This window comes from Psilocybe cubensis, chromosome 7 (genome assembly GCF_017499595.1).
Source record: "Psilocybe cubensis strain MGC-MH-2018 chromosome 7, whole genome shotgun sequence".
Lineage (NCBI taxonomy): Eukaryota > Fungi > Basidiomycota > Agaricomycetes > Agaricales > Agrocybaceae > Psilocybe > Psilocybe cubensis.
The window spans coordinates 2,331,803-2,352,970 of record NC_063005.1 but is presented as its reverse complement, the minus strand read 5'-3'; the positions used below and the strand labels follow the sequence as shown (position 1 = coordinate 2,352,970).

The 21,168-nt window shown below is 48.2% G+C and overlaps 3 protein-coding genes across 3 annotated transcripts; 2 read left to right on the top strand and 1 right to left on the bottom strand.

The window, feature by feature from the left end:
* Positions 1–506: 506 nt before the first annotated feature.
* JR316_0008271 (uncharacterized protein) lies at positions 507–923 on the bottom strand (the record flags this gene model as incomplete). Its single annotated transcript, XM_047893986.1, has 2 exons — positions 507–612; positions 742–923. The coding sequence occupies 2 exons, from the start codon at positions 921–923 to the stop codon at positions 507–509; spliced, it is 288 nt and encodes a 95-aa protein (XP_047747301.1).
* Positions 924–4,850: 3,927 nt separating this feature from the next.
* Positions 4,851–5,795, top strand: JR316_0008270 (uncharacterized protein; the record flags this gene model as incomplete). The annotated part of the gene is made up of 1 exon (XM_047893985.1): positions 4,851–5,795. The coding sequence occupies one exon, from the start codon at positions 4,851–4,853 to the stop codon at positions 5,793–5,795; it is 945 nt and encodes a 314-aa protein (XP_047747300.1).
* Positions 5,796–9,264: 3,469 nt separating this feature from the next.
* Positions 9,265–13,772, top strand: JR316_0008269 (uncharacterized protein; the record flags this gene model as incomplete). The annotated part of the gene is made up of 2 exons (XM_047893984.1): positions 9,265–12,273; positions 12,528–13,772. 2 exons carry the CDS (start codon positions 9,265–9,267, stop codon positions 13,770–13,772), a joined length of 4,254 nt encoding a protein of 1,417 aa, XP_047747299.1.
* Between the last annotated feature and the right edge of the window lie 7,396 nt (positions 13,773–21,168).

Below are 21,168 nucleotides of genomic sequence, written 5' to 3'. Positions count from 1 at the left end.
ACATAGCATTCTTGTCATTCTTGTACATAACACCGGTCAGTTGGGCCGAAGATACACAATCAAATATGAATCATTCGAAAGCATGGAATAGTAGTGGACGGTGGCGTGGATGTCGAAGTCGAAGTCGAGGAAGGATATACCAGCAGTAGCCGATTCACTAGGTGCATAAAGCTGCGATCCCACGCAATGAGCATCAATCTGAAAGGATCCGAGAAATGTCGACGGAGGGAACAAAAAAATCGGCGAAATCAGTTGCCGCTTAATCCCATTTTTGAGTCGTTCGACATTCTTCAGTAGTGTGGCACTTTCGCCATGCCTTGTATTTATTGCACAATGTGCATTCGTGCATTGTGTTTGTCCTCGAGGCGATTAGCCGACGCTAAAGTTGCAGCAGTGCGGCTTGTCTTTGGGAATATCGATGGAATAACGTTACGAATGGTTCTTTGGTCTTTGGGGATGAAGATTGAGCCTGAGAGCTTGGGTTTGGAGTTGCATAAGAATCATGTTTAGTCCTTTTGAGCATTTGCTTTCTTTGAATCTTGAATGATATCACTTTGATTTCCATCTTCTTCTTGGTCAGAAGGATTAAGCTGAGCAGCGACCGTCATAAACCTAGAACAAAAACCACATTAAGTAAACAAATCCGCGATTTTGAAAAAGACAAAAGACAAGACAAGAAAAACGATGCAAGGACAAATGGATTTATGGGACGAAAAGCAGAACCAACATCGAAACACTCACTTCGCGGCGTCCAGGCCCGCGAATATTCTCATCGCGTGCAGATCCACCTGGAGCTGCTCACACAGATCGGCCGTCTGGCTGATCGCGCGCGAGGTTCTTCCCAGGCTGGCGGCCAACTGCGCGTACAGCCTCTCCTTCATCTGCGTGGCGTTTGTGGGAGCGGCGTTGTTGGCGTTGCTCATTGCTCTGCTAGTGGATTCAGATTCTTGGGGATTGGAGGGATGGGTGATTGTGAGAGTGATTGGGGATACAGGTATCTATATGGGGACTTGAGGAAGGTCTCGGGTAGAGAGGAAGCGAGGTATGTGGTTGTGTCGTGTGCGAGTAATGGTGGTCGAGACTGAGAGTCAGAAGCGCGTCCCGTTCAACTCTTCGCTGACAGATCACGAGACATCCCACATACACCACCACGTGATTATAATAATACAAATCGCGTCGCGTCGCGCCAATTAGGGCGTATCGAAGAAACCGTGATTTGAAATACTCTGCACCTAACATGGAAATGTACATGCTTGTACCTTTTAAATAAACTTAAATATAGTTTATATACCCGTTGTATTTCGGAAATTAATTGATAGAGATTTTACCTCACCCTTCTAGAAATTAAATTGGTACTACTGTGGACAATGCGTTACGAAGCAGAGTTTAAAGCTTATGTGTCGCAAAATGAAGAGGCTACTCCCCGAACTTACCTGTAATAATATACACTAATACCTATTATTAGATAGAGGAGGTATAATGAATTGCAATCCGCGATTGATTAATAAACGCCCAAAACGTCTAAGCGCCCATCAATACCCACGAAACGATGCAAATAAAAAACGTCACCACTCTATCCCACTATCTCCATCATCCATCCAAAAGATACGTTTGAATCTGCATATTTTCAGCTTGCTCAAAACTCACGCTGATCACGGTCGGTCAAGATATTTTGGCAGTGAAAGCATGAGCGAACCCGACTAACCCGGGTTGATGATATCTTCATTTTTATGATGAGAACGTTCTAAAATTTAATCCAGGCCCTTGGGGTATGTTGAGCTGCAGGGTAAGCACGCAACGTGGTTGCAGCTAGGGTCCTCTTTTGATCTGATAGGTCGGGTTTAGGTTATAAGGTTTAGATCATGATCGACCAAATCGTCATATCATTGGATATCCTTTCGAAAAAGCCCAGGTTATCCTAACACCGATTGATGAGTGGTCAAGTTACAGCTAATCATAACGCTGGAATTAAATAATGTGGTTTAGTAATAGTGACACAATGCGTTTAATTAGCACGATAGAGCAACAATGATCAACACATTTTTGCATCAGATGAGTGAAAATTTCCCATTATTCGCGGTTTTGGAACACTGATTTCCGGTCAGCTCTTTATCATTATAAGACGTGTTAGCTGCACTATTCCGATACCGCACAACCGTTCCCGCTGCGATTCGCACTGTTATGACTCCTAATACAGGGGTTATGCGTCGGACGATGTGCGTATATCATATACACCAGGCTGAATAGATCTAACGCTCTTGAGCTAGGAGTTGTTGTCGTGTTAGGAGGCTGGATTCATTTGCATTTGATTCCAGCACTTTCCGTGTCTGTGTTCGACGAAGTACGACATGTTGTCGGTGTGCTTGCGGTGTTCATATGATGGTAGAGATAGTGCCGTCGATATCTCGAGTCCGACGAACAAAACTCGAGGATGAGGATGAGATATACGATTGCGTTGCATGTGCGAGGTGAACTTCTACATTTCCTTTTCCCGGAGAGACGGAGAGAATGGTTAGTTATAGGAGATTGCCCAATTGTGGCTATAACCAACACCCCTGTTGCGTCATGGAACGTGCTATTACGCGACCTTTTAAATGTACATATTCTGAACTTTGGATTTTCGTGCGTATTGCATGACTAGAATTTAGGGAATTACAAGGATATAACCCAAGTCATTCCATCTCTGCCATTGACAGGGATTGACACGCGTTGACTCAACCCAGACAATAAACTTGAAGCAATAATAATAATCAGTACGTGCGGCTCCGCGCGGCTATTAATATTATATATAATACAGTAAAGGCTAATCAATAGCGCAGCTCCGAAATTTGTCTACATACGCGATAAAACGCAATAAATCAAAATGTAGCGCGGGCTATTACAATTTACGCAATGTATGGATACGCGCGGTGCATGTGTGTGGTGTGGGCTGTGGGCTACGGTGGCCCGTGGGTGGTGCGATTGGCAAAGTGCCCACTGCCCCTGCTGCCAGTGCGCGATGTGCGAGACGCTGTCTGAGCAATGAGGATAATTATGTTTTAAATAACTTTACGCCCACAGGTGCAGGGACGGACGCGAACTTGTGCGCGTCAGCTTCGATCCAGGATATGGCCAGAGCCAACGTTGTGGTGAGCTGTAGACGGGGGACGGGGGACGATGGCGAAACGGGAGATGGTCAAGGCGACGGCAGACGCAGGCCCGAATGTACCGTCTAATTTGAAAAAAATACGGGTTTTTTCGACTTCGGTATTAATCGTTTGAACAGGTTTTGCCGCTGATTTCGGGGAGGAAAGGTGTTTTTCACCTTTTCACCCCTAAATTTGTCTGTTATGTCATGACTCATATATAGCACCACGTGATTAAAAGCGTCGCGTCGCGCCAATTAGGCGTACTGAAAGGTAGCGAAGCAACCCTAGTACGAATCCCTTTGAGATGCTCTGCACCTTAAAGGTAGCCTACATGTACGTGTACTTTTGAATAAACATATATATGACTTACACACCCGTCAACTTTCAGAATTTAATTGATGGAGATTTTACCTCAACTCTGGAAAATATATTACCAGAGTTTAGACTCGGAGATTGTGCCGCACAGAAAAAGAGGGTCTCGGCATGCACTTACCACTGTATCAAAATGTGCTAACACCTATCACTAGAGATAATCAATGTAATGTACATGCAATCCGCGATCGATTAATAGGCGCCCAGCATTCCTACTAAGCGCCCATCAATACCAAAGGCCGGGTGCAAAGGTCATTTCCAATTTGTTATACTATCTCTATCATTCATCGGAGGAGCTATCCATCCTTGTATGCTTCCTTCCTTCTCAGAACTCATCCTGATCACAAACACAACATTACGAGGCCTTTGTAAAAGTTTATTATATACCGGGAGTCCGGCAATGGACATGTCCACTGTCACGGTTTTGATGCCGGAAGCAAAAGTTGGCATCTGACGGTCAATGTCCCTGCTTCTAGAGCTGTCCTTCTGGTCCAGCGAACTTCAATGATAAGAGAAAGTTGGACACATAATATAAAAACAGCCTAAATATAGTTGTTTAGGGCCACTGATACCAAAAACACCTTGGCATTGTCTTTGTTTTAAAGAGCTCAGTACTAATTACAAGGTTTTTAAAGCTTCGGTCGATGTTATTCTCCGAACATGCTGTGATTTTAGCTGCCATGTGTTACTGTCAGACTGCTCTTTTTTGTTTTAATTCCAATTTATGTCCATTAAGGTCAGGCTTTATGTTCGACGCCCTACTGTACATTCTGACATGACTAGTTTTATTGATGTTCCGAGTAACCAACAATTCGGAAAGAACACAAAGTAAATAAGGATTAGATAACAAGTTGATTGACATTGACGCGCTGAAATCCATTCTCAGGTCATTCAGATGGATGCGAACTTGGTTTAATAGAAAAGATTCATTTTATAGACCTCGTGTACGTGACGGTATGTCAAAATTAATTAAGAGGGTCGTCAAAACCCCGGAATGTTGAGGACCCTGCGAGGTGTAGTGGAGTTAAGCGCTTCTTTTTATCTCGTTGAAATTACGAGGCCGAGAGGTATACATATAAAAGGACGACACCAAACCAAGATATCACATAGCACAAGTTTCCGCCGTGTCTTTTTACAAAGGACGACGCTAGCAACTGTGCCACAGTAAGTGTTTTCTGATAATTCGTTCATGGCTTACGTCTGAATCAATATCAATTTTATATAGATTGATTCTTTGACCCGCTTTACGACACATATCACTTTGGATTTACACTCTCAAACTGTCAGTTTCGTTTTTTTAGACGATCAGAGAAAATATGCTAATTGAACTACAGAAATATCACTGTTACGATGCCAGACTTGTACATTCCCCCCGAAAAATTTTATTTTCGACTTCTTGGCTACAGTAGCAATCTTGTTCTTTTCTCGAGGGACACATTCGAGCCCTATGTGTGGCACTACCACATGGGGCCGGAATATGATGATCAGCTCTTCCAGCTTATCCACGGTACTGGAGAATATGCCGGCCAATACGCCATCAAAAGCAAGAAAACCGGAAAAGTACTTTTTTCGAGGCCATCGCCAAATCCTACTATCGGGCATATCGAAGGAGATGGCAAGTACCGCGACAACTGGTTTAAATTCGAAGTCGGAAGCGGGACATTTTCGACTTTCTTCCGCATAGTCTGCCCCAGCAACTCCCTTGCCTGGGTCTCGCGTACGACTAGGGACCCACAAGTAGCCAACTACAATAGCACGGGCGAAAAGTATGCAGACCAGTACTTCTCTTTCATATTCGAAGATACTATCATCGACCACGTCGAATATCACGTCGATCAAGGCAAGATCTTGAGCTCCACGCCCATCGTCATCGCCACTCAATCGTTGAAAAACGACACTGACACGTCCCAGACCTCGGAGGCGTCGATCAACGTATCTACGCAAGAAACGTCGACGTTCCAATTTGCGCAGGGGTTCTCCATCAAGGTTGGGGCGACGTTCACGACGGGTGTGCCGTTCATTGCGGAGGGCAAGATTTCGACGGAGATAACGAGCACGTCGACGTTTACTTGGGGCTCTTCGACGACTACGTCCAAAGCGTACACGGCCAGGTTCCCTGTTACTGCCCCTGCACACACTGTCGTCAGAGCTATCTCGAGTGTTACGCGATCTGACCTGGATATCCCTATAACCGTTTACAGTAAATCCAAGGAAACGGGCGTGGAGGTTAAAACGGAAGGAAGGTACTATGGCGTGACGACTTGGGACCTTCGCCACACTGTCTCTCAAGACTAAATATCAGTAAACATCTCATTGCCTGTGATCTACACGAATATCCAGGACAATTGAGAATGAATCGAGACGGGAACGTACTAACATCTGAACGACTTCACTGAGTCGGTTTGGACCACCGTGGTTCAAGTGATCGCGCTAGCTATTCTGTAACAACATTTTTTTCTTCAACGCTTTCTCATTTTGTAACTTTGGAAAACGCGCCTACATACGTTCTAAAACCCAGATTTAATTAGTTTTGCATCACCTCCCAATACAATAAATTTCCGTTTTATACATGAGTGATTCTCTTCCAAAATCGCGATACGTTTTGACGGGAGATGATGGTGATGGCGGACGGGAGACGGGAGACAGCGACCAGGCCCGAATTTAGAGGGGGTCAGAGACACCCGTTGTACACATAGCATGGCTTTGGACAACACCAGTCGCGAGACGGCGAAACGGGGATGGGCAACGGGAGATGGTGACGGCGACGGCAGACGGCAGACGCGGCAGATGCGGCAGACGGCGACCAGGTCCGAATGTATCGTCGAATTTGAAAAAGCGGGCTTTTTGGTCGTGATCAAGGTGAAATTTGTATTTTGCCTTGGAAGCGCGCGTTATAACAGGTTATAACTTGCATGCGTAATTAGAGGTAATCAGTTAGTAGTATTGCGTTCCTGCATGATCATTTGCTGGATGTGTATTAAGTTATGGGTTGATGGATGGGTAAGTATGGTGAGATTTTTTGGAGGGAGGGCGTGGTGTGGGTGTGGGCGGCGTGCCAGCCTGCCAGTGGTGGTGGTGTGATTGTGATTTTTTAAGATATCACCCCACCCACGCGTGCTAATTGCTATAGAATGGAGTCTGACTCCTCCCTGAGGCCTGAGGCCTGAGGGCCCACTACGCCTGTCAGTGTATATCATCTATTTTACTCTAGTAAGTGTGCCCTCCACAAGTACGAGTCCCTTTCCACCTCCACTTCCATCTCACTATAACTTGATAATCCAGCATTAAGATAAGATAAATGAGCCGCACAGCAATAAAACATCAATCAATCAAAGCCTTGGAAAATCATCTTTGGAAATTACACAAATTACGCGTCGTGCCGTGTCGTGTGGTCGTATGGTTCCGTCCCGCCCACGTGTGCGGATCGACAAATCCATATACTGATGAAAATTGATGAAAATTTGGTGGAAATGATCACAAAGCATTTTTTTTGTAGCGAAAAAGAGCCAAAAGAGTCAAAAGTGAAAAAGTGAAAAAGTGACCATATCCAAAAATAGACGGTGTGGCGTATGACGGACTTGGTGGTTTTGGTTTTGGGTGAGGATGAGGTTGGAGTATGGAGCTTGGAGCTTGGACTATGTATATGAGCTTTGGAGTTTGAATGAACGTAGGTGGTCTGAGGAGAAATAATATATTTTCAGTGATGCGCTGATAGACTTACGACCCCTAACTTTATACTTGATAGCTATAGTGCACTTGATACCTGATACTTCCTCATCACTCGCTGGTATTTGGTTTTGAAATATGATCAGCAACTGAACTTAACTGGGAGTGGGAATATCATGAATCATGATCAGCGATTCAACAATGTGGGACTGGGATTCTGGGAACACCCGAAAAGCAGCGCCGCTAAACCTCACGCGCACGACTAATCAAAAAAAGCGAAAAGCGAAAAACGAAAAAGGGTAAGAGCGTAAAAGCAAAAAGGTACGCCCGTGTATTTCTCCATGTTTCTCGCGTGCTGTCAGTCGCGGCCGCGGCCGCGGTTGCTTGTTATGTTCTGGTTCTGGCTTGCGATTTGTTGATTCTTGCCTGTTGCGGGTTGCGGGTTGCGGGTTGCTCGTTTGTGCCGGTTAGATGGAGATGGATGTGTAGCCTGTTAGCCTGTTCGGGTCGGTAGGTGTGGAAAGTTTGAGGAAGGTGATGCTGTCAGGCTAAGTGAGTGAGTAGTTAGGGGCGGTCGTTGTCGTTCATTGGTAGCCTTCAGTACGATTGAGTCTTGGATTCAGAAGAGAGAGATAGAGGTAAATAGAAGACATGGCGTTATTCGACGTGGACGTCGAGCTCGCTTGGAAGGTTCTTAAGCTTGTGGGCCATTTCAGAGCTTGTCTGCCTCCGAGCTCAGTCAGGGAGCTTTATAGCTATTCAATGTTCAATGTTCATTGTTTATGTCGTTCTGAACGGGCAGAATGTATTGTCGCGTGCTTGCTTCTGTCTGATTCTTGGCCGCTAGGAGCGCGCTGGACGTGGTCGGATCCAGTGTCGAGTTGACAAGTTGGACTTGTGAACTTTATTGTGGCGGGTACGTGCCAATATTATCCAACGCGCGTGGGCGTGTGTAATGTTTCTTTTTTTGGGAGTTGGTGGAGGGTGTGTGGGGGTAGACTGTGGTTATTTATAGTTTGTGGAGGGGGCGAAAAAGTGTTTGAGGATTTATGTATGTTGTTTGCGAATGCTGTCAGACTTCAGGGTCAGAGATGATCAGCTCGTGGACATGCTACAGCTTTCAGCGCGCAGGTGATTGCAAGATTAAGCTAGTATCAAGTTGGCACACGCGCGGTGACGTTTACATTGGCATTGGAAGACAGGCAGGGCTTTAAAACCCCAAGCCCAGAACCCCAGAACGCAAAAGTTATCTCTGGAGTGAATTCTGATGATGAAGATAATATGATGATCAAGCGATGATCAGGTAGATATAAGGTGTGATATAATGGCTATCGCGGTTCGTGATCGTGATCAGGGTTCTTTGTAAATTGAAATAGGATGGAGGAGGACAGGGACAAGGCTCGCAGAAGTAATGAACCTGAGTGAGTTCACATGGGAAGACGGACATAAGGCATCTAGCCGAGTTGAAGCTAATTACTCGACGTTTGGTATATTTAGAATTAGAAAGTGAGTTGAAGATTGGGAGGATACGTGGACGATGTTTGTTGAATGAGGAGGCAATTGTAGAGGAAGCTTTAGACGAAGCTAAGCAATAAGCGACTCTGGTTGAACGGGGACTATTCCCGAAGCGAGTCGAGGTTGCTGCGTCGGGACTCGGACTCGGTCCAGGTGAAGCAGGTTAGAAGCAGAGAGTTGTGGAATTTGCAGGGAACCGAGTGTTGGGAGAGACCTCGCACAAATGGCGTTGGTGTCGCCTCGAGGCGCTACGATCACACATGTCTAGGAGAAAGAGGTCACAAGACAGATATCTGATCACCAAATGGGGATAAATATTGGCGGTCAATTTGGAAGAAAAAAGCGAATTTTTTTGATCTCTGTTCTTGTCTTCCGCCTGCCGAGCATCCATTGCTAGGGCAGCAACGCTCTCTGCGAGTCCATTTCAAAGCGCTTCAATCTGGATCAAGTCCCATCCTCATGTTCAATATACATCCACCAACATGCACAAAAACTCTTTCTGTATGTCTCTTTCTTTTCCTCTCTTTCTGACACTCACCACCACCACCACCCCACAGTCCATCCAACACAAACAGCCCCTCCCATGTCGCCTCCACATTCCTATACGATAGACGACGACGGCGACGACAGCGACATCTGTCCTGTCTGCGACGGCGAGTGCACCTGCCATCCCCCAACCCATGCTGCTCCCCGCCCACCCCCACCCACTCCCAAGCCCGGCGTCCCCCTCTCCATGGCAGAGCTCAGTCTCATGTATGCAGCGGGCTCCTCGTCCCGCAGCTCTTCTTCCTCTGGCCCACCCTACCCATCCTCATCGGCACCCACATCCACACCCAGCACAAGCTCGTCCACATCCACATCGAAGCCATCGCTCAAGATAAAACTCACAGTCCCACCCAGTCTCCTGGCAAAGCGCCGTCAGTCCCAACCGCCCCATGCAGCAAAATCGTACAAGAATCACGCAGAGACGACGTCCGACTACGCAAACGCCGGATACACCAGCGCCTCAGACCCCCCTGCATCCTCGGCCCCAGTAAGCACGGCCCCCGCCCCCAAAAAGCGCGGTCGCCCCCCAAAGTCTCTCGCCCGCCAGAATCAGCAGCATACATCCACCCTCTATGCCTCCGCCCGCTCGCCCCCGTACAAGCCTCTCAACCCCAAAACAGCCGCCCCGGGCAAACATCCAAAGTCAATCAAGGCCCGCCCGAGCCAGACTCACAACAACCACATCAAGCCCCGTCCAGGCGCCCTCTCTCACCCACACGCGCGCAAGAAGCCTGTCAAGAAGAAGCGCGTGCTCCAGAGCGACGACGAGACCTCGTCTCTCTCGTCCGACTCTGACGTCGCCATGGCCTTGGCGGGCCCCCATGTGCTGCACCGCAAAAATGTAAACGCGGGTGCCGCTCCTACGGTCATGGCCGTCGCCGACCTCCCGACCTTTGTATCTGCCTCGGCCCTCTCCTCCTCCCTCTCGTCGACTAATTCATCCTCGTCCTCGTCGTCGCTGTCAGAGTTTGACTCGGACTCGGACATCGAGGCAGAGGAGGAGAGCTTTATTCTCGCGGACGTGCATGACAAGGCGCGCGTTAAGCGCGAGCTTTTGGGCGGTGGCGAGAAGCGGAATGGAGGGCGGAACAACGACTGGGTGATCCGCCCTCGCAAGAAGAGCGTTGGCCCGAGCGACGTTGAGATGGACGTGGATAGCGATGCGACCGAGGAAGACGACGACGAAGATGAAGATGAAGACGAGGCAGATGCGGATAACGACGAGGCGGATGCGGAGGGTGAGGATGAGGATGAGGAGACGGAGGAGGATGTCACACTGGGATCGTCTGCTGCGCAGATGCAACTCGCGCAGATGCAAATGCAGATGATGCAGGATGAAGAAGAAGGAGAGAGCACCGACGATCATCGCCACCGCTATGTTGGTCTCGCAACTGGCTGGTCAGAGGAGGAGGATGAGTCCAGCTTTGACGCCGACTTGTTCTTTGCCAATCTGTCAGACACCGACTCGATCTCCAGCAAGAGTTCGTCGGGGACCGCTGGGTTCAACAGCGCGCCACGCAACGGCTTCAGTCATGCGCATTCACCATTTGCGTCATCGATGGGTGAAGAGGGCGACCAGAGCGACATCTCGTGCGCGGCATCAGATTTCACAGAGCGCGGGTTCGGCGCAGCCGGCGGCGACAACGCATTGAAAAGACTCAAGCCCTTCGAGGCTCTGCCTTTCGAGGTGACACAAGGCTGGGACGGCCAGATCGTGTTCACAAACGGAACAGGCGAGACGCAAAACTCGACGTTGTCGATGGTCGACTTTGACTTTGAGGCGGACGCGAGCCGCTTCGCGTCGAGCAGCGCGACGAACAGTGTGTATGGCGACGACTCGCTTTCTCAGCACGCGTACTTTGCGCCATATGCTGATATGCAGCAGCAAGGAGACAGCGATGTGGAGATGTTCACGCACTCGGAGGGAGGGTATGAGGAGGAGGATGGCGAGCTTGAGGGATCGGGTGATACGACGGATGAGGAGCTTGTGGGCGAGGATGATCTCCCGAATGAGCGCGCGATGCGGCTGTTCAGTTTGCCGTTGTCCGTGTCGGCGATTAACCCGCTTAGCACGGTTAGTAGTCCGGGTATCAGTCCTGGTCTGGGTAGAGGCTTGGGAAGGGGTGGTGTGGAAGGAAGGGGCAGAGGCAGGAAGGAGAAGAGGAAGAGGGGGTTGGTGGGTATGTGGGGGGCGGGTGCTGGACCAAGCGCTTTGGATATTTTGCAGGGAAGAGTCGTGTTTTATGATTCTGATGAAGCGATTTTCGACGAGTCGTCGGAGGAATCGTCTTCTGAAGAGGATTCGGATGACGATGAGGAAGGGGATAGTGATGAGGAGATGGGCAGCGAGGAAGAGGAGGATGAGGATATGATCGCTCTTGGGTTCAGCAGCAGTGCCAGCGAGCTCGAGGCGATGTCGCCGTCGGAGCTTGAGGAGTACGAGTATGATGGTGGCGCGTATGGGTACGAGTGCGACGAGCGGATGATCAAGGCCATGACGAACAAGCTGAGCCGGCGGATGATGAAAAAGCGCAAGGACAGCGCGAACGTCGGTGCGAGCGCCAGTGTTACGGCTGGGTGGGACGAGAATCTCGCTGGTGCGGGTGTGGTGGACGAAGGTATGGGCGTGGGCACGCCGGGCGGTGGAGGGAAGAATATACATGTCATCAATAAGCATAATGCGATGGCGAGGAAGATGGCGCTGGCGGCGGCGGCGGCGAAGAACACGAATGGGTCGGCGAAAAGGAGGAAGGCGAAGGGCGTTGACAAGGCCGCTGGTGCTGAGAGCGCGACGATGCATAGTGTGGAGAGTGTCAGGAGCGTGGTGAAGAAGATGAAGAACAAGGAGAAGAAAAATAAGAAGAAGAGGAAGAAGACGCCGACGGGTCCCAGGCAGGGCGTGTTCTCGCCGAGCAGGGAGACGCGCCAGGCGGTGATTGGAGATGATGTCAAGGGCGCCGATGTGCCCAGCCCACACCCGCGGTTTATGGGCAGAAGGAGGGCGCCGAGGACGCCTGCTGTGGGGGATATCGGCATGGGTAGTGCTGTGAGTACCTTTTTTCGGTTCTTTTTTTTGTGCCTGCCTGCCTGCCTGCTTTTATTCGCGCTTTGTCCCTTCTTTCCTTTTTTCATTTATCTATCCGCTTGTGCAATTGTCCATCACCATCATCGTCATTATCTCTTCTTCGTTCATTATCTACCGTCTTTGCTCGCTTCTATTCTATCTATCTATCATCACGCGCACGCGCACGCGAAAAGGAACCAAACAAACTTACGCGTGGGTTTCCTTTTCCCTTCCAGGTCGAGCACCTTCTGCGCAGGCACCTGCACACCCTCAGCGCGTCCATCTCCAGCACTGGCAGCATCGCCGATGCCCCGCCACCTTCTGTATCGTCCGCCTCGACCCCTGCGGCTGGTGGTGTTGGTGTGTTAGCAAACGATCCGCATGACCCTTCGTCGCCTGCTGCCACGACCGACGAGCGATCGCCGCTTGAGCTGCTGCTTTCGTCCGTTGCGGCCGTCGCTGCTGCTAATTCTGATATGCAGGATGACCAGGCAGTCATTGGTGCGGGCGACGCGGGTGTTGTTGGTGACGCAGTCCAGGAGCAGGACGTTGCGAAGCCCATTCAGCTGGACGATGTGCTTGACGCGAGCTTCCTGGACGACCCCGAGGACACGCGCAAGTCGGCGGCTGATGCTGGTGCGAGCAATGTCGAAAATGATTCGGGTGCTAACGGCGAGGCATCATCGCCTGGTGGTCAAGAGCATCAGCAACAAGATGGACAGGATCATCAGTCTTCTGGCCAGCACCAGCAACACCAGGAAGAGAATGTCCATGTGCACAAGAATCTCGCGCGCTGGGATATGATCTCTGTCGGCGCGTTCCGCCAGACGAGGGAGAGCGGATGGGGTGGGTTTGGGATGGGTATGGGTATGGGTATGGGCGGCATGCATACCCCGCATTCGAGTGCGGATTATGGCAATGTGATAAAGAGCAGTCCGTTTAGCTCTGGGCGGTTGGGCCTTGGACTGGGCTTTGGCGCGTTGGCGGCGGGGAGTGGTGCTGGTGGGAGTGGGAGTGCCGGTTCGACGAGGACGCGGGGCAGTGACAAGCTCGCGAAACGGAGGAGGATCACGATGGGCGGTGGATCGACGATGTCGTCGCCTTTGATTTTGCCGTTGGGCAGCGCGGGTGTTGGCGCGAGTGTGTCGATGCCTGGCTCGCCGTCGTCTGCTAGCTCGGGATTGGGGTTTAGTGCACAGTATCAGCAGCAGCAAGCACAGACTCAGGCTCAGCAACAGCAGCAAAACCAGAAGAGCCGCAAAGAGCAGCGTCGGGAGCGCAAGTTGATGAAGCGCAAGAGCAGCGGTTTGCATGGTGGGTATGCGTCGGCGCCGTATGGGGGCGGGCACACGCCGCACCATGGACAGGCGTTCCATCATCATGTGCATCATCATCACCATCCGAATGCGAAAGCTAGAAGCACGAGTGGTACGCAGAGGGGCAATTTCTATGCGACGGGTGTACCGCCTTTGAATTTGTAGGCTCTTTGTTGGTGGACAGCTATGAATGGCATCCGACGTGCTACTATGCTACCCGCCCCCGCTTCCGTGCATCGAACTGCGACCGGTCTTGTTTTGGTTGTGTTTTTTGGTTTCTTCTTGGTCTTCCTGTGTGCATTGCATCTTGAATATTTTTTTTCTTGTATGGGGTCTCACTTTGGAACAAGCATCAATCATACCATGCAATCCGATTCTCGACACAAGGCAGCGGCATTCTTCCTTCTTCCTTCCTTGTCAGCATCTTCAAGGTCATTGTTACCACAAGCCCCTCTGCTCATTTCATCATCCAACCAATTTCTCTTAATTATGTCAATTATGTTTTTTTTTTCTTTTCGTTCTTTTCGTTCTTTCTTTCTTTCTTGTTGTTGCCATCATCACAATTTGTTCTTGTTTTTATGTCATTTTCGTTCCCGACTCTCAAGTTTTTTCGACTCCACTTGTGTTTATACAAAATCAACTTCCCTTTTGCCTTTTTTGCTGGTCTTTTTTTTGTCCTCTCTCTCTCTCTTTCGTTCTCATCCTCTCTATGATTTCCCGTTTTGATGGTCTTTTCTTCTCTTCTCTTTTTGGGCTAGAGAGGGAAACAAAAGCTTCGGCGAATGTCTGCTCTTGCAGGACATCGCTCTCTGGATTAGACATTTCTCCCTCCTAAATACACGACTCCATCATCTCGCTATCCTTAACCTGCATCTCTACTCTTGCCCGCACTACCACTACCACTACCACTACCACTACAACACCACTCACCACTGATTGCCGATGAAAGACTGGATTATCATCATTCTTTTTTTCGCGGTCGAGGTCGACCATTTTCATCATCGGCATCGATGCCATTTTTGCGCATCGAAACAAACAAAAACCGAAATCGAAATCGAAAACCACACACACACCTGCCATCACCGCCAATCCAAAGATTTATGCGACGGGTCGTTTACGAACCAATTAACTATCCAAACGAAACCGTCGAAAAATCTATTCTGTGGTTTATCCGTAACAGCAAAAAGTCGGAATACGCACCATACACACGCCCTCTCATCAAAAAAATTGTGCGAAGAGCTTCATCCAAAAACATCGATTGAGATAAAATCACAAGTTGAATCGCACATTATTCTCTGCTGCCTGCCGACCGACGAAAAAAAATCATCACTGTATTTGTGTTCCTCTCCTGCCCCCCCTTTTTTTTTGTTCCCCTCAAAATGAAATGTAACCATTTGTATACGACACTTCCCTTGCCTGCCCTGTCTGTCTGCTTCGCCTGCCTGCCTGCCTGCCTGCTCCGGTCTGCCTGTTCCCACCGTATTGCTTGTGTTCCCAGTGTTTCCCAGTCATTGTTAACAGCATCGTCATTTATCATCAATCCATCCATCCATCCATCATCATTCCCCCTCCAATCAATTGCAGAAATTCCTTTCCCCCAATCCCATTGTTTCCTTATTTTTTTTTCCTCTGTTTCTATAAATCATCATGGGTTTCTCGTGTGTTTTTCTTTTTTTCTTTTTTTTCGTAACCACTATTCCAATATCCAATTGCAACATTCCCATCCCATCTCAATTATTCCATCCCATCCCCATCCCCATCCCAGAACCCAGAACCAGTGTTTTCATAAAAACCTTGACGACCTCTGTTTTTTTTGTTATATATCTCTCCAACCAACAACGAACGAATAAACGAATTCTTGAAATGAAATGAAAGTGGCTACATATCAGAGTTTCTTGTTTTTTTTACACAAAGGATATGCGCCCTTCTCTCCCTCTCCTCCTCCCTTAAATTTACCTTGCCTGTTTTCCTTTTTATTTCTTGTGTGTAGCACCTGTAGCGTGTGTTGAAGGAAAAATTAATGTATCTAATTCTGTTTTTCCGTAAAGCTATGTTTTTGGACAGCAAATTGTGTAGAGGATGAATGCGGACGAAGAGCCGGTAGTTGCCGTTACACCTCTCCTTTGAACCTTCATCTGCTCCAACCTTCAAATGTCGACTTTCGAATCTGGCATTATGTTGTTCACCGTTTTTTCCATTGTATACATAAGATAAAGTCTCGTGTCAGTCAGAGCATGATAACGAAAAGGGTATTTCTATACACTCAATCGTGAACCCACACTCGGCCTCCGCGACACCAGCAATTCCTGAGCTGTCAGACGATACCGATTACAACTCACGATGGATGCTTGCTCAGTATAACGTTCCGCTGGCTTTGTCTGGGCGAACCTTTTTTTGCTCAATATGCTTTTGCTTTTGTCCACTTGACCTTTGGACCCTACGCACAATGGCTTTTTGGCGCCCCATAAGCAGGGCGATGGGTCCCAGACGATCGGGAAACTGTGGGATGAGTCTGCCTATGACGAACACGAAAGGGCTTTATGCGCAGCATATTTCTCCGAGGCTTGTAAATGTGGTCTGATATGTCAATGGCGAAACGAGACGACGTGGGGAATAATTGACATTCGCGGCCGTGGGTCTTTGTTCTGGTGTCCGTGCCACCCAATTTCTCAATCCTCGGAAGTCCGTCCTGAAATACGTCCATCGTATCATCAGTAAGCTTTGCAGGAGGTGCCTGTGACTGGAACACTTCTACAGTGCCAGACATCTGTATGGCTGCCGCCGGGAACTGCCGCCGGGAACTGTCCAATTTGCAGACGCACCACATTCTAGCTTCTGGCTTATTTCTACGCCAAAACGAATTGGAGCTCTTCAGCTGTGGTACCTCAGGACATTCTTAGTCTAGACTCTGTGGTGCAAACTCCCCACTCGCCACCACAAGCTTCGCACGTGTCCTTCCATCCATGGGTATGTTTCGCCTGTTGGACTTGGAGCGCCCGTTTTTATTGGCCGGCTCCGGCTCCAAAGCAAGCTATTTTAGCGCTCGAGGATTGCCTATCTCTCCTGGAACCGAAATGCTCGTGTCAGCCGACCCAACAGCAGACCAAATTTTACTGTACGTTCAAGACATAGGGGTAGACAATGCATTCGCTCCTTGTTGGCGGTCCGGAAATGTTTGCCAAATGTCAAAGAGCCTCCGAATCTATGTGATATGCTTTCCTCGAGGAACCTTCTATTTGACAAAGGGAAATTTTTGATGGTGGATCGGGAAGGAGAAAATTTAATGCGATAGTAACTTGGTGTACTCTTCAATAACTGGTAAGGGTATTTTGCGTTCAGGCTTTATTCTCCTAATAGCATTTGCTTATGATAGGCTATTCAAGTATCAATCTCCACACAGTCATAGAGCCTATCTCTCTCAATATATACACCCAAAAGCTTCGAAGGATAACAGACATTTCAATATCTGCTGCACCTAATGTGCTCTTGATCGACAAATCATAGCTTCCACGTCGAAAGTAGACGCAATCGGTCGTTATCTCCGTTCTAAAGAAAGCCTTTGATTTGCTGCTACAACGTACCATGCATTCTGAAGAACCAAATCGCAGTATACGCATTGCAAAACCTCCACCGAGTAACCTAATATGTTCCGACTCGGGCATGCAACACTTGTACATCCATTTCCGGTCTTTCTCTGGCTTTTATTGGCCCCTATTTGCTCGAACGTTTCGACCGACTGATTTCCGCGTCGAATCTAACGATGCCGACCAAATGTCGAGCTACTGATTGTCCAGACTACAAGTTCATGAAACATACATATTTCATAAATTTTCCGATGTTCTTCATCATACCATACCAGTTTGGTTAGACTAGATGTGCAAGGCACGATATTGGAGTCTTCTGCTCAACCTTTCCGGGTGGCAGAGATTCTGCTTTTTTTGAAGTGATCAACTTGAACAAAGTTCAACAAACCGTGCAGCATCCGCTTCTCAGACACAACGGCCCGAGGCTTGATTGTATCAAAAAATTTAGCGTTCACGTCTTATTGCAGAGAACCGAAGTCTAGGAAAGATAAATCTTGGTGACAACTGTGAAAGGCCTGTGTTCTGAGATAGTCGCGTGACTGAATCTTCACCGATGGGTCAACGGCTTGCGGACGGGCATCACTGTTTACGCTATTATTGTAAGTGAAATCAACTTTCTACTGCTCAAACTATCGTATTCTCCCGCAATCATGATTGTTTGTGAAACCAGAACATGCGCAGGTTTGTAAAGTTGGCCACTGAATCTAAATTAGACCCTGCCTACGTTCGGACCTTGCATATTCCCTGAACTAACAAACACTTGCCCGCGACATGCAGTCGAATTTCAGCATGCCTACCCGAGTTCGACATGATAACGTTTCATACGTAGTCCCAGGCACGCTTTGACCCCGCAAGCATTCGGGGGAAACCCCCACGGGGGATGCCACAAACACACCAGAAAAACACCTGACCAATGCTCATTCTCAGTTTCTTTCCAAGGCGCGCTCAAATTTGATCGCGATAGGCGAGAGTTCTTGCTAATTCTTCCATCGCCGCATACTTATCCGGCGTCTTTCAAACACACTTGTGGCCGTTGTTCCAATCCAGAAGGCACTACGAACATTCTGCCAAACTTCCACAAGTGACATAACATTTAGATGTTGCTTTGCTCGGCCCGACATATAGAAGTCTGCCACAAATCGCAAGACATGGGGTAATACCTCGTTGATACTGGGAGGTACTTAGGATCCGAGATCTGTGGAACACGCAATAAAATGCTTTATATGGGACCTATATAAACCCAAAGATCTAGTCGGTTTGACCCAACAGGACTTCTAACCAAAAACCACCCACAACTGGTCATACCTTTCCTGTTATAAAAACATCCCTCACTTCACCAACCACTCTTGACTCGCTCTCTGCATAAAATGTCGTCCTCATCATCGTCCTCTACCGAGTCAGGGTCGCCCCCGAGCCCTTCTTCAACATTAACCCAATTTGATCCGTTTGCAATCCATCCGTTTACCAATTGCTCGCAAGTTAACCAGAGCAATGGACCCAAAAGTTCACCATACGGCCATGCCTATCCCTCCAACATCGATTACAGAAGCGTACAGCAGCCACAGACGACGAACTATCCTCCCAATTCCTCCTCACGGTCTCCTACTTTACCCTACGGATATCCTTCGCGATCCGCGGGAATATTTGAGCCATACAGAATAGACGCTTCTATTCCAGAGCTTGGTGACGTTCTTAAAAAGCCAACATCGCCATCTAGTACTGCCGGGAATCCAGCGAAACCCATTCCGATATCACGGAAGCACTGAACCTTCGCGTCCACTTCAATCTACTCTGCACAATTCGTTGTTCATCTGCTCGCACGAATTTCAAGTCTAGACCCCTCTCTTTCTATATTCGCCCTTCTTACATGCCCAGCTTCCACTCCACAAGCGGAAGTGAGAAAAGTACCACGGACAAATACCGGTGCAATACTCTTATGCCAACCCATTGTCGACGATCACTGTATATATCTAAAACAACCAAGCAATCCATGGATCCACTTTCAACGTTACCCGCTCCACTCCAACATATACCCATACGACAAGAGTTATTTAGTTAATTCCAAGTCGCGCCGATACCTCTTCCCACTCCACGAATGATATTAATGTACTTGTAATGAGAGCCCCGTGCATCATGGAATTTTTACTCGTCTTTTTCTTTGAGGGAATTTTTGAAAGCAAAACCGCTGCTTGGGACCATGTTTTCCTTTTATGAAGAGAGCAAACTTTCGCGGACAGCACCATCTGTTGTCGCGTGCCGAACAAAAATATATATGTCATTTATTTTAGAAACGACTTTCACTTCCCCGCATCCTGTTATGAAATCTGAAATCTGCTGCCCGAGGTTTTAGCTGTTTGTAGTGATCGCCGCATCGATAGTGGATGAATGATTTCGGTGCTGGAGGCTGAAGGCGACGATGGTCAGTAGTATCAGCAAGTGGACACTGATTGGATAGAGCTCAGAAGGAGGGCAACACGCCCTATTCAAGTTTCTGGGCACTTATACCCATATGAGAACATGACCGTGAATGTGATTGAAGGTTAAAGAGTCATCGTGCAGGCTGCTAAAATCACATCATCATAAGTGATGGCTAAGAATAATACGGGTGCAGAAGATAACAGAGCACTGACGGGGAATCGATCTCACAGTGATATGACAAAAAGGTTTGTACCCTCAGAAACATTCAGGCGTGAAACAGTGGAAATTTCGTGAAATGGTGAAGATGAAGTAAAATGTTGAGAATCAGCAGTGCCAGCCAAACTCAATAGAGATAAAAAAATGGATCAAAATATTGTTGCAACTTTGAGCGTTTTGGGTTAATTATGTGTGATCTCGTATTTGGGCCCATGAGGATGAGGCAAGGAGTACAAATGCAGTGAAGAACAGAGTAACAGACACGCTGGCACGCATCGCGCGAGCGACCGTGGATGCGTAATAGATGCAACCAAATATTCTAGTTCGGTGTGGGATTATATGGTTGGTACATGAGGGTCTAACATGAATGATGCAACGCGGTAAAAGATGATGAATTCAGATAAAGAGCGACGTCAAAATATCACCTGCACATGCGGCCATACGAGTGCTGCAAAAAAATGGTGACCAAAGGCCTCTAGAGTCCAGAAGCCAATAGTTACCAACGTATTGGTTGTGCTGACTTTGCAGCCTGCCTGCGGCGTTACGATCTCTTCAGCATGACGGTTCCGGTCTGAATCTCTGAAAAGATTGTAAAGCATGATAGGACATCTAGCTTTGGCACCGAACCTCGGAAATAGGAGACGAAATCTCCGTGACCGAGAGAAGAGTGAAGAGAAGAGGGGAGAAGAGAAGATGGGCTGAGCCCCGGGGAGCCCGCATGCAGAAGGGTCGAAAAGAACATACAGCACACCTGGAGGACTCTGAAGGATCATAACCGGGATGATCAAGGCGGACAAAATGACCGAAAGGTCCCGCCGTTCGGATTCTAAGAGATTCTAAGAGATCCAGGTCTTCCATAATTCCAAAGTTAATGAGCAAAAAGCAGCGAGATTCTGATCCAATCTTCTTGTCGAAAACGTGGCTCAACGTGGCGTTTGATGTTCGTCATTAACATGATACTTACTGTTGCTACTGACGTTGGAGTTTGGACAATGGAGAAACACTTAAAAGATAGAATCAAGGATTGGTCAGGCCGAATGAGCGTGCGTTCAGTCGGTGTCTGACTGTTTACATCTAGAACAAAAGGCGTTGTGGCGTCCTCTTGATGGTACAAAATTGTGCTCAGAATGTGGAAACATTGGGGTGACTCGTGAGCATGTTGACCAATCGATGGTGTGGCTTCACTCAAGGGGTATTGGGCAATAGATGAGTGGTGGCAAAAAGGTGTGAAGACTGAAAAGCAATCGAATTCATGTGCTGGTGGGTTGGTGGGACATAAGGGTATGTTCCCCCCATCTGAATACTCCCATCTGGCCGATAAGAGATGCGGACGCATTGGTACC